We start from the raw sequence: 15,916 nt of genomic DNA on the forward strand, positions 1-15,916 counted from the left end.
AAGATTAATGTTGCTGAGCAAGGACAGATACAAAGATGGATGCAGGGATGCCATTCTTTTCTCCTGCTTTCGAAATTCATGGGTCCAAGTAAGAAATCAGTGCTTCTTCAAAAATGCAGCTTAACTACCTGTTACAAAAGATTAATTTTACTTTCTTCATGAATGAGCCACCAACTGACCCTGCTCACCACTTTCAGAATCCATTTTTAATTCCCACTCGAAGGACAAAATTTAGGCAGTCTTCAGTGGCTCATGCCTATAATCCTTGCTACTGAGGAGGCTGAGAACTAAGGATCAGGATTCAAGGACAGATCAGGAAGAAAAATCCATTAGGCTCTGACCTCCAATAAACTATTCATCAGAAGCCAGACATAACACTGTGGTTCAAGTGGTAGAGCACTACCCTTGAGCTCAAAGACGCTCAGGGACAGCAAGTAGACTCTGAGTTCAAGCCTTAGGACTGGCATAAAAGTAAAAAAAAAAATCTATGCTCTTAAAACTCTCCCTTCCAGAAGAACCATAATTCTACAGGAACACCTGCTGAGCAACCTACTCCCTACTGCCTTTCAGAACCAAATTGTGTGAAGTCACAGAAGAGAAAAAATAAAACTGTAATATTGATACTTTGTACCTTGGGGATATGTGACTACATTTCTTCAATTAACTTTCCTAAAACACACCCCTTAGAGCAACTATTCACCAAGAATTGTCCTAAAGCTGTGACCTGTAGTTAAGAACAACAGGCATTAAATTCTGTTTCAACAGATCCTTGTTACACTTGATGTTATAACCCTGGGTATGGATTTTTTCAGGATTGCTTTAGGCTTTAGAAGTACATGGCCCATAATGTATAAAGAGAGATCCATTTGGGTTTTACTTTTAAATAGGAATTGCATAGACAGAGTAATAAAGTAAAAAAAAAAAACCCACCAAAATACATTATACAAATATATCACATTGAAACATCTTTCTTTCTATAGCTAATATATGCTAATAAAATATTTTTAAAAACTCAATAGGTATTGTTTTTATCCAAATAAAAATCAACCAGTATTAAACTTGGATCAAGTCTCAGAGATTTTATATAGCCTTTATATGTATTACCTTACTTAATTATTACATGAAGTATGTGAAGCCAGTACTCTTACTGTTACATGTTACATGTTAGAATACAAAACTACGCTAGCATGAAGTTCTTAACCAAGGATTATTATGAACTAGTGAGGTCTTGGGTCTGACTCCAAACTATGGGTATAGGAAGAAAGAGCTCCAGCTCACCATCAGGCATCTTTCTACATTGAGCCATCCTTAATTGGTAAATTATATAGAAAAGAATCTAGTAATCTCAGCTTACTATGAGGCTTTTATTTTACAAAAATGAGAATGATTACACTGCAGTGCAAAGGTTAACATTATTCAGTTTGACAGGTGGGTTAGTTAAATTAGCTTTAAATTTGTTTGTTTTGATGTTGACTAGAAATCTGCATGATTTACTTAAAAGCTAGTAACCAAGGAAAGATATCTCTTTTTCTCTACAAATAATCATATTCTTTAAACTTATCAGAGAATGGAAAAGAAAAGGTCCAATATAGTTGAAACCATGACAGGGATATCTTGTTGAAATAACAACTATTCAAGCAATTAAGCCACAATGTATTTACAATATATTGTGAAGTAACTTTAATAAGTATAAGAACTATTGTTTTACTTGAGGAAAACTTCAAATAAACAATGATGTTTTTAGGCACAAGAATTCTACTATTTAAAAAAGCATGCTAATCTAGATAGCCAGTGCACTACAAAATAAATAAAGTTTTAAAACAAATAACAATTGACATAGCTTCCTCATAAAAATCTTTATTGTCCCAATAACTGCATACCCATTAAGATTATTACACTTATTGCTTACAGGTAAGACCAAGCTAAATTCCATGTACAAGTTAAGTTAATACATCTGAGGCTTTTCCTGGCAGCTGCTTTGATTCCAAAATAATGCCTTCTTCAGACAAGTCATATTCCTCAGCCATCAGGATTTATCTCATTGTCCCCATAATCCTCAAGATTCAATCCTCTGACCTAATTTGGCCAAAGTTCCAGAGGCTCATTTCAGGCCATTCCTTCCTTATTCCATCTGGGAGTCTTCTGGGAAGGAGAAAGCAATATTCTGGATATTTAGTGTTCATGGTCTCCAAGTGGGCAATTTCTTGATAAGGTTGTAAAATAAAGATAAGGATATTTCAAAGGTTACAGCTTATGTTTGGTGATGTTGAATATCTTATTTGCTTTTCCACTTTGTAATAGAGATTTCAGAGTTATTGTATGGTATTTATTTCCCTCTTGATTGAATACTTGGCTGGCATGTGAATAACAGGGTGCATGAAAAATTAGACTGGAGGGAAAAGGGGTGAAGAAGTTGTAGATAAATGGAGAACTTTGTGCTTCTACTTATGCTCTGTGGATTTAAGGAAACCTACTTAAAACTTGAACTTTTCTGCTTCAGAGGCAAATTCTAGTTTACTTAATATACTTTTATCATGTACTTTATGTGCCAGACACATTTCAATGTGCTTTACAAACAGAAACTCATTTAATCCCCATGACAACGTGATAACATAGGTGCTGTTAGAAACCCTATTTAACAGATGAAGCAGCAGAAGGTCAGAGAAGTATTAAGTAATTTATCAGATATCACACACAGACTGTATATAGTATCAAGGTCTGAACACAAACAATATGGCTTTAGGAACATTTAATTATCTCAAAAACATCTTGCTGATTTTTTTTCCTTAATTTCATTAGCCATGCATTCAACCTCTTCAATTCTATGAGACCTAATCTATTCCTGCAAATAACCAACCATAGATCATAGCTATGGCCACAGGCCCCACAAGAAGACTTTAAAAGGGATAACTGTTAAATCTTTGAGCATTCAGTTGTTAGTCTAAAATATTTGTTGTTTTTTTACATAGAACAAAAGCACAATCTGAAGAATCATGTAAATTTTTTCTAAAGATCAAGGCAATATGATAAGACTGAATTGGGAAGAAGGAGAGAAGAGTTTGTTAGAGGGGTCATTATGATCCAGAAATGAAAACCCCTTGCACAAATAATTATTATCAATAAGAAAGTATTTTTAAAGAAAGAAAATATTAAAGAGAAGGATAGTGAACAATACAGAGGTATACAAAGCAAAACTGGACTTCTTGTCAGAATGCTTTTTCCTTAAAAGTCTCAAAGGAAGAAATCAATCCTCTTTAGCCACCTATGTATTAGGTGACCAGGCCCAGAAACTAGGAAGTACAGTCTTTTCATGATACTGAGCTTGACTTGTTTGGCTGTGAAATGTCAAAATAAAGAAAGTAGAATGATGGTTTCCAACCTTGGGAGACTGTAGAACACAGCTCAGTAATATTTTGTAAGTCCAAAAATAATAAGGAGAAATAAAATATCTCCCTAGAAACCTATGCCAAATAGGTTGTATGTGCTCTGAATAAAAGTGAATGTTTTATAATATAATCTCTGTCACACCAATTTGCCAAACTGGATTTAAGTAATATCAGAAGGGTGGGCTTATCCTGGACACTGCCAGTCTGTTGTTACCAAGTTTGCTTGTTTTTTCTTGTGGTAGGGGTTTGCTGCCCTTTTCCCCAGGAAACTGTGGTTGAAACAGCAAACTTTTTACTATTCTCTGTTGCCTTTTTGCTTTTTCATATACTTCAACTGTCCTGCCAACTCTTCCTTGATTCTCCATTCTCTTCTTTGAAATATTTTCTCTCATTTTTTTTTACTTTAATCTCATTTCTAGAATCATCTGGAAGAAGCTTCCTATCTGCTATCTTGATCTATTTTGTATTTGTAACACTAAGGTTTTTTTTTGTTTTTTTGGGCGGGGGGGTGTCCAGTCGTGGGGCCTGAGCTCTGGGCCTGGGTGCTGTCCCTCAGCTCTTCAGCTCAAGACTAGTGCTCTACCACTTGAGCCACAGCACTACTTCCGGCTTTTTTTCCTTTTTGCTTATGTGGTGCTGAGGAATCAAACCCAGGACCTCATGCATGCAAGGCAAGTGCTCTACCACTGAGCCACCTTCCCAGTCCCTGTAACACTAAGTTTTAAGAGATAGATAGATAGATCTTATATGTAAATCCCTTGCCAGATTCATGATTTAAAAAAATTTTATGCCATTCTGTGAGATGTCTTTGACAATTATGGCTATGTCACCTTATGTGAAAAAAATTTCAATTTTGACAAAGCCTTGCTTAATGGAATATAGATAATGGCATCCAGATGACTCAAATATGTGAATCTTTTTACAGTACCAGATACCTCAGCCATTCCTAAGCCAATAGTGTAGTAATTCATATAAATTACAATGGATCCACAAAAATGAATGAATTGTACATGGCATTATTGTTCTATTTCTTCTCATAAGCAGGGCCACAGCAGGTTCATAAACTAACAGGCAAACTATGTGGATAAAGTTTTACAATCAGCTAACGGAAGCTCTAGTACAGTCACATCTGCCTCAACCACCCACATTGGTAGTGAACATAGTGGATACAGAAGACAATTCAGTGAGAGACACATGTTTATTTTTTACTGTGTTAGAGTTCCAGAGACTGGGATGGGTCAAATTATTATGGTAAGTTCAACAGAGTCTGTCTGATTTGCTGAGGTCAAGTTTAATTTTTTATTCCATAGTAATTTCAGGAACAGGTCAAAAACATCCATTTTCTAGATGCCTTTAGCCTTTGAACTTACAGACAAAGGAATAAGTTTGTTCACAAGACAAATCCTTCCATTTCTTGTATCCTGCAAGCCAATGAGAAGAATCAGAATGAGAATCAGGAAAGAGAGTAGCCCTCATAACTCTAGGACTCAGGAGAGATAATTTTCCATTTCCTGAAATTTGCATTGCCCTTCTTCTTGACTCCCACTCCCAGGTTCATCATAAGTGTGAAAATAAAGAGGAAAGCAAAATGTGTGTGGATTTTCTGCTTCTTACCTTCATTGGAAGCCAGTACTGCACAGTAGCCAGGATTGTTATTGTTTGGAGATCCACTGGCCCAGGCTTTGTAGGTAACTGGGGAACTATTGCTCCAGTGCCAACGACGGTTCTAAAGAAGGCCCAGAAAAAGGACATATATCATCCCCAAAGTGATATGTGAGTGCACTCAGAATTCTACCAAGATTTATGACAGAAATAAACTCATTGTCCACAATCCCTGAATATTATATGATTTCTTTCGCTTTTGGTCTCATCTTTCTTTCCCTTTCCCTTTCAACACATTCCTGAGATCAGGAGACAGTCTGGCTTTCACACAGCCCCATAAACACTCCTTACAGAAAGTGGTTCCTGATTTTGCAAACTTGAGGCCCAAGTTCCTCATAGCACATCATGTCATTGGCTGTTATCATATTGTTTGATATAACACCAGTTCACTCATGCCCCTGCAATTGATTATCTTTTGGAAATCACTTTTTTTCTATATACTCTGCAAAGAGCTCTCATATAACATTGATAAGAAGAAGGTAGGTAAGTGATGGCATATAAAAATGTTTTAATAGAAACAAACAGAATTATTTTTATCCATGAATGCATGAAACACCTAGGAAATTCAGCATTCAGCTCTCTTTCCAGCCAGCTACAGCAAATCTCAATACCCCCAAACACTGCAGAATCAATTGAGAGATGGTATTTATGTGAAAATTATAATAGTTGGTTTTTGTGTTGTCAGATTTTATTCCCCAGCTTTCCTCACATCTGACTTTGGGGGGAGAGTTAAGTATGCTGCAGACTAACCTTTTTGGGATCATAGAAGCCAATCCAGATAAATGAGTTACGAACACCACTGTCATTAATCAAAGAGGCCACAAAGTTGCCTTCTGACTGGTTGAGTACAGATACAAGGTGGCCTGATTCAAAGGACTGACAGTAGATCTGTGGGGAAAAGAAAATGGAAATATTTAAGGAGTGAGAAAATTTAGAAATGTACAGGGTTTTCCCAAGGGTTATGTAGCAGTATAGCACTCATGATGATACTGTCATGGGCCACCAGCAGTCCTGTGTGTGATGGCCCAGATTGATAAGACAGAGTAGAGGGGACAAGCTTGGGGTTGGTGATAGGAATAAGTCCATAACTATTCTTATCTTACCAAAGACACTGATGACACTGGAAAATGGAAACTGCCCCCCTACCATCATGTGAATCCCTCCCCTACATTGCTCTCCTCACTCACATCTGCATCAGCCCAAGTCAACTGGTCTAGGTAGTTGTAATAGTAACAGTGGGAACCATAGAAAATGGAACCTTCTGGGCAGCGCATGCGAGGAGATGGGAGGTCAGACTCAGCCTCCTGGCCTGGGGAAAAAAGAATAAATTATAATAGATTCATAGAGACATGCAAAGGCTGGAACATGAAAGAAGAGCTTTTGAAGTTTCTTTTTTTTATTGTGAGAATACCATACAGAGGAGTTACAATTACATGGGCAAGATAACACGTAATTTCTTATCAAGCATTGTTGCCTCCTCTTTGTTTCTTTACAGGAGTCTAAGGATGCAATGTGGGCATGGACTGACTACTGACTTCTGCCCTCCTGCATACCTTTTCTGTCTCTGTCTCTGTCTCTCTGTCTCTGTCTCTCTGTCTCTGTCTCTGTCTGTCTGTCTCTCTGTCTGTCTGTCTGTCTCTGTCTCTGTCAGTCTCTCTGTCTCTCCCTCTCAATCTCTCTCTTGCTCCGACATCAAAAAAATACCTCACTATAACTTGGCTTAAGATATTTGTTCCCAGTTCTTCTTCCTCTTTCTTTTCCAGAGCTTTTATTCTGGCTGGAATCTTTCTCATTCTTTTTTTGTTTTCCTTTATTTAAAAATATTATTGTTGTGAAAATACCATACAGAGGGGTTACAATTACATGGGCAAGGTAATGAGTACATTTCTTATCAAGCATTGTTGCCTCCTCTTTTTTTTCCCCTTCCCATCCCTTCCCATCTCCTCCCCTCTCCCCACCCCCCCTCCAGCCAAAGTTGTAAAGTTTGTTTTTCGACATGATGCCTTGTCTATCTCATTGTTGCAATGGGTCCACCTGTATCCCTAGTTAAACAATTAGTTTTTTTTTCCCTTCCCCTCCACAAATTATACCAACATCAAATACAGAGAAAGCAGGGGTTATACTGTGGGGGGAGCGACATACAAAACAACAAAGAAATCATCTTATAAATATGTTAGAAACAATTGCATGAAAGCAAAAACATTTGAATTCTTATGTTGGGGTTCATTTCACCTAACATCAACTTATCTGACCTTTACTGCTTGTCTCCGACATATACTAGTTATTACAAATAAGGGAAACCATGGGACCTATGTTTCTTTGGGCCTGGCTTACTTCACTTAGTAGTATGGAGGTTCCTCAAAAGACTCCACATAGAACTCCCCTATGGCCCAGCAATCCCACTTTTGGGCATTTACCCAAATGATCACACACAAGACCATACTAACGCTACCAGCACTACTATGCTTATTGCAGCATCATTTACCATAGCTCAGATATGGAACCAACCCAGATGCCCCTCAGTAGATGAATGGATCAAGAAAATGTGTTATATATACACAATGGTATGCCTCCATCAGAAAGAATGACATTGCCCCATTTGTTAGGAAATGAAAAGTCTTGGCTTTCCTTATAGAACCCCCCCTATACTTCTCCATCCTACGAATGACCCTCTGCATACAAACTTCCCCAAATCTGATATCACACTAATTTAATATGGTGAACTATAATTGCTTAGTGAATAGATTAGGAGTAACTTTATATTTTTCCCCAAACTTCTTAAGAAATTGAGGCTCATTTAAAGAGATTAGAGCAGAAATAAAGGTGAGCAACAACATCAAAAATCCTGTTTGTTGTTGTTTTTTTTTTCTGTCTGCCTTTTCTCAAATGTATTACTACACATGGAAATGCAGTGAAATCTTGAGGCCTGAGTGGATAAGGGGATTGTCATGGGGAGCTCACCGTGGCTCACAGACAGGAATATCAGGCATGGAATCAGGATCAAGAATGTGTTGGTCTTTGCCATCTTCATCAGAAAAGTTTCTTGCAGAAGGATTAGATAATCTCTAAAAAGAACACAGGAATGACGGCTGTAGACATGCAAAGTAGACCACTGGTTATCTCTCCTGTCCTCTCCTTTCTCAATTCCTGAGTTCACAAGTGCTTAAAGGCCCTGGAAGAAATACAACACTTCCCTTGAGAGTTTAGGGATTACAGTCTGTAACTTTGAGGCAGATTTTGTTCCTACTAAGGCTTCAATGATACTACAACTTTGTACCCAAACCACCCTGTATCTTCTCCCAGATTTCAAGAGAACAGCTGATGTTAGCAGTGCTCTCCTTCTATAACACTTACCTTTCTGCTGCTTTGGTCTGAAGTGTGTTGTCAATGTAGACCGGGATTGGTCCTATATAACAGGAAGGTCCAGAGCATGTGAGTGGGGGAAGGAACACGGACTAAGTATCAGCAGGTCTTCATGGGAAAATGACAGACAGAAATCCTGGAATTAGGAGTAGTCTTTACTAGAACATCCTGAGAAAGGTCACAGATGAACTCCTCTTCCCATAAACAGATTGGCAAGCATTCTAAGTCAAAGCCAGGCAGTTCCCTTCCCCAGCAGCTGCCACATGCCCGGTTCCCACAACCTTAGAGCAGGTCACGTAGGAAGCATTCTTTCCAAAATAAATTAATGGTGACTCTCAAGAAGAGCCGACAGCAGAAATAAGGGTAATGAGTATGTGAACGAGGAACGGAATGATCTTTCTGTCCACCAGGACAAGATGTAGAACAAAACTTACCTGACTTGTCCAGTATCATACTGTACAGGAAAAGGGGGCTCTGCCTCATCGCCTCTCTTCCAGTCTTTCTCCCTACCCCCTTTCTTTCTTTTTATTTTAACATCCCATGGATTTTTTTAATTCCATACAGAGGGGTTACAATTATATGGGCAAGATAATGAGTACATTTCGTATCAAGCATTGTTGCCTCCTCCTTTGTTTCCCCTTCTCATCCTTTCCCATCCTCCTCCCCCACCAAAGTTCGTTTTTCGACATAACGCTTTGTACATCTCATTGTTGTAATGGGTCTACCTGTATCCTTATTTAAACGATTTGTTTTTTCCCTTCCCCTTCACAAATTATACCAACATCAAATACAGTGAAAACAGAGCTTATACTCTGGGGGAGGGACATACAAAGCAACAAAGAAATCATCTTATAAATATGTTATTTCATGAAAGCAAAAACATTTAAATACTTATCTTGGGGTCCATGTCACCTAACATTAACTTATCTGACCTTTTCTGCTTGTCTCAGACATATACTAGTTGTTGGTGGGAGTGTAAACTTGTTCAACCACTTTGGAAAGCAGTATGGTGGTTCCTCAAAAGACTCCATATAGAGCTCCCCTATGACCTAGCAATCCCACTTTTGGGCATTTACCCAAATGATCACAAACAAGGGTATACTAAAGCTACCAGCACAACTATGTTTATTGCAGCATTATTTATCATAGCTAAGATATGGAACCACCCTAGATGCCTCTCAGTAGATGAATGGACCATTGATTCTTTTTCTCTTTTTCTTCCTCTCCAAGTATTAGTGACTCACAGATTACTGCTCAGGCCTTGTTTTATCAGCCCTCCTTGTTGTCAGTTTCCTAAGCAGCCCTTTGCCTACACAGCCTTTTGAGGATCTTCTTGCACAGTTAAAACCACTCAAGACAATGTTGCCACTTTAACAGTAGCTAGAAGGCCCATGCCTTTCTTTATCTGTTGAGCAAAGAGACTGATCAAGGTAGTGTTCTCCCTCATAAAAAAAAAAAATAACTAGCAGGTGCTTTCTTAGAATCTTCTTAAATAAACCAGCTAACTTTTCCTCAGATTCTGCCCCCTGAGTAGAATTTTTTAAATTATATTGTCAAGGTAATGAACAGTTACATAAGTAACATAATGATTACATTTTTGCCTAACTTTTTACCCTTCTCATTTTTCTTCCTCACTCCCTCCCCTCAACACCCCCTCAAGTTGTACTGATCATTTGCAACATATTGTCTTGTGACTATCACTATTGCATTGGTTCCCCCTTTGTCCTTTGTCTCACCATTTTGTTGTTCCCTGGATATATACAATATCCAGGGTACCAAAATCAAATGTAATGACAACAGAGGATAAACCATGGGGGGGGGGAATAAAACACAAAAGGTAAAAGAAATCATGTAGTACATTGAGAACAACAACAACAAAGGAAAACCTCTTGTCTCAATGTCTTGGAGTAAAAATGAAACTCATTTTCTCAGATGTGTTTGGAAAAAGGTTCTTACAAATCTCAACAATTGGGGGCTGGGAAGGTGTCTCAATGCTAGAGTGTTTGCCTGGCATGCATGAGGCCCTGGGTTTGACTTGTCAGCACCACATAAGCACACAAAAAAAATAAAGCCAAAGTGGTGTTATGGCTCAAGTGATAGAGCACTAGCCTTGAGCTGAAGAGCTGAGAGACAATGCCCAAGCCCAGAGTTCAGGCCCCACGAGTGGGGAGAAAAAAAAAGAAATTTCAACTATCCTTAAGGGGGTGCCATAGACAGTAGACACTGTGTCAGGGTGAAGTCAGTAATAAGAAAAATAGGAAAAGGAGAGATATTTCTTGACATGGCTAAGCTGTGTACAGGTATGCAGGACATTGTGCCAGAATAAAGCCAGGGCAGTATGGCTGATACATACATGCATACATATATGCACATACATGCATATACATATATGTAAAATACATACATAAAACATATACAGACATATATACATGGGTATATATTAAAAACATGCAAATTATACTAGGAGTCCAATGGAAACAACAATACAAATTAGGAGTTATGGCTCGAATTGACTTAGGTAAGGTAATTTTCTTCTAGTGCACTGCAAAACAAGAGGTTGGCTGAGGAAAATCAATGAAGGCTCACTGATTTTACTCTACTTTGAAACTAAGTTAGTCTTCCACAGTTTCACTGATGCTGACAGAACACCAGGAGCATAATTCCTTACTGTGTGGTGCAGGAGCAGCAGCACATTCGCTCTTTCCTCACCGGCCAGGATGTCATACAGTTGCATACCTACATGGGCAGATGTGACATCATACTAGATGAATATTATGCTGCAGTTAAGTTCAGAGAGTTAGAAAAGTTGAACCACAAGGATACTAATCAAAACGGACTCCAAGATACCGAGGATTTTTTAAAATTTATTTTTTATTGTGAAAATACTGTACAGAGGGGTTACAATTACATGGGCAAGATAGTGAGTACATTTCTTATCAAGCATTGTAGCCTCCTCCTTTGTTTACCCTTCCCATCCCTTCCCAGCCTCCCCCGACCCCACCTAATCCTTCCCCCCCCCCACCAAAGTTGTAAAGTTCATTTTTGACATGACAACTTGTACATCTCATTGTTGCAACGGGGCCACCTGTATCCTTATTTAAGCGACTTGTTTGTTTGTTTGCCTGTTTTTGTTTTTTAATGTACTGTGTGAAGTTAGTTCTTTTAATTTTTCTTTCTTCTCCTTTCCTTTGGTTTATCCCCTGTTGTCACAGTTTTTGATTTTGGTACCCTGTGTCTTGTGTATACATTTATATGATTTAAGGTAGGGAAGGGGAATAACAAAATGTTGAGAGCAAGGACAAAAGGTGATCCAGTGCAACAGCAATACTCATAAGATACTATGTTGGAAATGATCTTTATAACTTGGGAGGAGAGGAGGTGCCCAGAGGAGGGAAAGTGGGGGGGGGAACAAGGGAAGGGGTAACAATGTTCAACAAGATAGATACTCATTACCTTATTTATGTAACTGTAACCCCTCTGTACATCACCCTTACAATAAAATTAATTTTTTAAAAGTCAAATAAGTAATGAAGACCAAATAAATAGGTAATGATATTTTAAAAAAAGAAAAACTCAACAACTTATAAAGGGCAGTAAGTGATTCCCCTTTTGCTTCACAAAGAGACTTCATTATCATTCTGGACAGAAAATTTGTCTATCTTCACCATAGATGGAAATACAGTTTAAATCTTTCAAGAGTATGCACAGATACACCCATTGCTGTAGGGGAGATGCCATTTCTATTTTCAGAGGTTCTTGAAAGTTCATCTAGAATAAAAGTATCTGTGACTTGCCTTGAAAGAGGCAAAGAAACATGAAAGACACATGAGAATTATCTGTCAACTGGGCATTCTTTTTTCCCAAATAAAGAAGAGGTCTTTTTCACTTAAAACCTCTAAAGTCTTTGTTTATTTCCTTGTTTATTAACATATTATTTTCCACTGTTGAGTAAATAATCTGAGGTCATCCAACCTGTTAGATAACCACTCTCCCACCAAGTCTATAATATTCAGAAAAGGATACATAGGTTCATACGTGTCTAATCGCCTTGAGATGGTTCTTTAGAAAGATGGCAGCAAACAGATGATGAAATATTGAAAAACTTTAAAAAATGATGGAATTGAAAAATGAATGTACAGAAAGCATTATAAAACTGGTACCTGAGATAATGTAGGTATCTCGTGCATCTTCAGTTAACATTGTTCTTATAGAACTTTTCTTAGCTAATCATTTCCTGAACTCTACACAATGTGTACCTCTCTTAGTGCAATGTGTTCAGCCAAAGCTTAATGGAAAATATATCAATATGTATTCACCTCAAATATAAATCCTTTAAAAATGTTAAAAATAGATTAAATCTTATATGTACATTGCAAGCACAAAGATGTAGATAATACATTGAGAAGAATACTGAAGGTCAAGAAAGAATTCATCCATCCCAAGTGTTACAGGAGCAAAATGTTGCAAAGTGGGACCACGGCAACTTATGCAAAAGTTATTGCTTCTTGAAAAATACATTTTGTCAGGCTAGAGTATAATTCTAATTGTAGACTACTTGCCTAGAAAGCACAAAACCTGTAGTTCAAACCACAGTCTTGCTAAATTAATTAATTAATTAATTAGAGAGTTGTCTAAAAGTCAGAAGGCCAAATTCTAAAAACTATTACATCCTATCACAGAAAAAATTATATACATAGACATTTATCATTTTAGAAAATTAGTTGGAGCCTTGGAGGGTAGAAATACAAATAATGAGATAAAAGGTCACATGTGGAATATTTACACTTAATATATTCTAGTGATTCACATACTTGAAGTCAACTAAAATATTTCATCAAGTTTTTATTATTTTCATGGTCAAGTATTAACTAATCAGTTTGAGGTAAAGGGTAAAAACAGGGTGGGGAGAAGTAAAGAATCATCAATAAGAGATAATTTTTGTCTACTCTCCCTACTGCTTTTCTCTCCCATGAATCTTCCCCAAATGTCTGTATTATTCTTAGCTGGATCCTTGTGTCCCTTCCTCAGTTACTTCATCCTTCCATTTGTAAATTTCCAGGCAAGTGTTTTCTTGTTCCTTCTACCTCTTAGGGACATGGGAACTGTGAACCTGTGAGCATTCAGAAGGCACTACTGCATTTCCCAATGCTACTTTCATCTGAAGAAAAGTTTGCTCTGACTGAGGGAAGGCTTTCTAAACCTTGGGCAGTCCCAGTCCATGCCCATAGGGGAATGCCATCCTGTAGGGAGCCGAGGCGAGACTCCGCCCACTCCCTTGCAGTTTTGAGGATTACCACTCCAGACGGTGCTTGGCGGGACGCCTGGGCTGTGCGCGTGCGCGAGCCCGGTAGTGTCCCCAGAAGACCCGTGTTCGAATTCCCTATATAAGCGGCTGCGTTTCGGGTGCACGCTCTCTCGCGCCCAAGCTCTCCTACAACTAAAAGGCTCTCCAATAAAGCGTGATCTGAGAAGACTCCTGGAGTGGTGGTCGTTTTTCCTCGCTGGTCGAGTAGGCGGTCACTACAACTGGTGCCGAAACCCGGGAACGAACCTGGGACGGGACCCGCGCGAGAGGCCGAATTGGAGCCAGAACTCAACACGCGGAGAGGAGACGTTGGTAAACATCCCCCGGTATGCTGTTCACTGTAGATTTAGATATTTATTGGTTGCTTGCATTGCTTCTTCCCTTGTGGCTTGTCTTTTTGATGGTGCGCACTTGCCTCGAGGAGGGAGGGTTTGATTTAATCCAGGAAGGACGCAAAGTACTAACGCAGCAACAGGATAGTCTATCAGAGTCAGTATACAGTAATGGGGAGGAAAAGAGGCCTAAAAGAAAAAGGGAAAAAAGACAGAAGGATCCTAAAGAATTGAAGCGAGAGGGGCTGCAGCCCTCACAAAAGGAGAAGGGTTTTAGGGAGGGGGTCTCAAGGAGACCTCCGTGCCCTTCTTTAAAAGCAAACCGGTTCTCAGCCCTACACGTGGAAGGGCGGGACCAAGAATATAGTAATCTTGTGAGTGACTCAGAGGAAGAAATGTTAGAGGAGGAGGGAGAGCAGCTCGATCCAGCTGATAGTGAAGAGTTAGAAGAGGCTGCGGCGGAGCACGTGGCAGACAGATATGGAGGGTGGCGCCCCCTAGGGGTGGGAGTACCGCAACAGCCAGGGAGAGGAAACGGAGCTGGCCCTCACCCGTCGGCCCCCCCCCGCCGTGCCCGCCTGCAGGGAAGAGTCACTTTATTAAAGAAAATACCTGGTCGCAGCTGGCAGCTGCTTTCCCAGTTTTTGAAAATCCGATTACTGCTGAAAGAAATTTTGAGCCGGTTTCCTACTCCCAGTTAAAAGATTTAGTTGAGGCAGTCAGGACTTATGGGGTGATGGCCAATTATACCACTGCCTTGCTTCAAAGGCTAACTATTAATGCTATGATTCTGTGGGAGCAAAAACTGTTCAATATTTTCCTGAATTAGTGGCTAAACAGGCAATTTTGATCTGAGAAAAATAAAATAAAATAAAATTAAAAAAAATAAAAATAAAAAAAAAAATTAAAAAAAACAGGCAATTTTGGGTATAAAGTATTGTTTAATGCATTTTGCAAAAATTCCAGATAAATTAATTATTCCATATACCCGTGAGCAAGTTGAAATTTTAGGTTTTAAGTTTTGCCTTTTTTGTTTTGTGTTGTGTATTCTACTACTGACTAAATGGTTCTAAAATACTGGGCATATCTATGCTAAAATTTTCATCACATCTAATGAGTTTTGTCATTTCAGAATATTTGTTGGTCAATTCTTGATAAGAACCAGGTAAGCTCTACTTATTCTACTTGATCTCCATGTTGCTTTAATTGAAAATAATAAAGGGCTTTTGTGGCAAAGATTTCAGTTCAAAGCCAGTTCGGGCTAAAAAATCCCTAAGACTCCATCTCCCAGCTAAACTCTGCAAGTGGTACTATAACTCAGTGTGGTAGAGTGCTAGCCTTGAGCGGAAGCGCTCAGGGACAGTGCCCAGGCCTTGAGTTCAAATCTTGAATACCAACTGGGACAAGCCATCCCAGCAACGAGCACCTAGACTCAGCCAGTCTAGGGAACAAGGGAACGTGGAAAGGAGTAAGAGGAGATGATGTCACATCAGCTACTTTGTGCCTGCCCTTTCAAAATTAACCTGAGCCGGGAGGTCAGTAGAAGTAAGAAGCCTGCCCATCCAATGTCTATACCTGTCTACCTATTAACTGAACAGGGATTTATATTCTTGCCTTTGTCACCTGAATTCTCTACCTAGTCGCCAGATGTCAGAAGTAACTAGGGACATTTCTACCAACATTTTCAGCCCCAAGTCCTTCCTCTTGCCATTTATTTGCTCTCTAGTATTTTTTTTTTTTCCAGCCCCTCAATGCTCATGAGACTTCTCCAGATTTCATCTAAGGACTCACGCAACCAAGGGACAGCTGCTGTTCACTACCTTCTCTGGGAGGAGACCAAATTCCAGCCTTTTACCCCTATTGTCGAC

At 39.0% G+C, this 15,916-nt stretch overlaps 1 protein-coding gene across 1 annotated transcript; it reads right to left on the reverse strand.

The window, feature by feature from the left end:
* Positions 1-4,581: 4,581 nt before the first annotated feature.
* Positions 4,582-8,489, reverse strand: LOC138804576 (lithostathine-1-like). Its single transcript, XM_069988896.1, has 6 exons — positions 8,403-8,489; positions 8,010-8,113; positions 6,236-6,357; positions 5,799-5,936; positions 5,001-5,112; positions 4,582-4,807 (listed from the first exon to the last, which is right to left on the reverse strand). The coding sequence occupies exons 2-6, from the start codon at positions 8,077-8,079 to the stop codon at positions 4,740-4,742; spliced, it is 510 nt and encodes a 169-aa protein (XP_069844997.1). The 5' UTR covers positions 8,080-8,113; positions 8,403-8,489; the 3' UTR covers positions 4,582-4,739.
* Positions 8,490-15,916: the final 7,427 nt, after the last annotated feature.

This window comes from Dipodomys merriami, unplaced genomic scaffold, assembly GCF_024711535.1.
Source record: "Dipodomys merriami isolate MVZ:Mamm:240054 unplaced genomic scaffold, mDipMer1.0.p SCAF_37, whole genome shotgun sequence".
NCBI lineage: Eukaryota > Metazoa > Chordata > Mammalia > Rodentia > Heteromyidae > Dipodomys > Dipodomys merriami.

Coding starts and splice junctions, on each gene's coding strand:
- LOC138804576 (XM_069988896.1), bottom strand. CDS start 8,079: ATGAAGATGGCAAAGACCAACACATTCTTGATCCTGATTCCATGCCTG. Junction 5,937..6,235: donor TGACTTGGGCTGATGCAGAT/GTGAGTGAGGAG, acceptor TTTTCCCCACAG/ATCTACTGTCAGTCCTTTGA. Junction 5,113..5,798: donor GCTTCTATGATCCCAAAAAG/GTTAGTCTGCAG, acceptor GGCCTTCTTTAG/AACCGTCGTTGGCACTGGAG.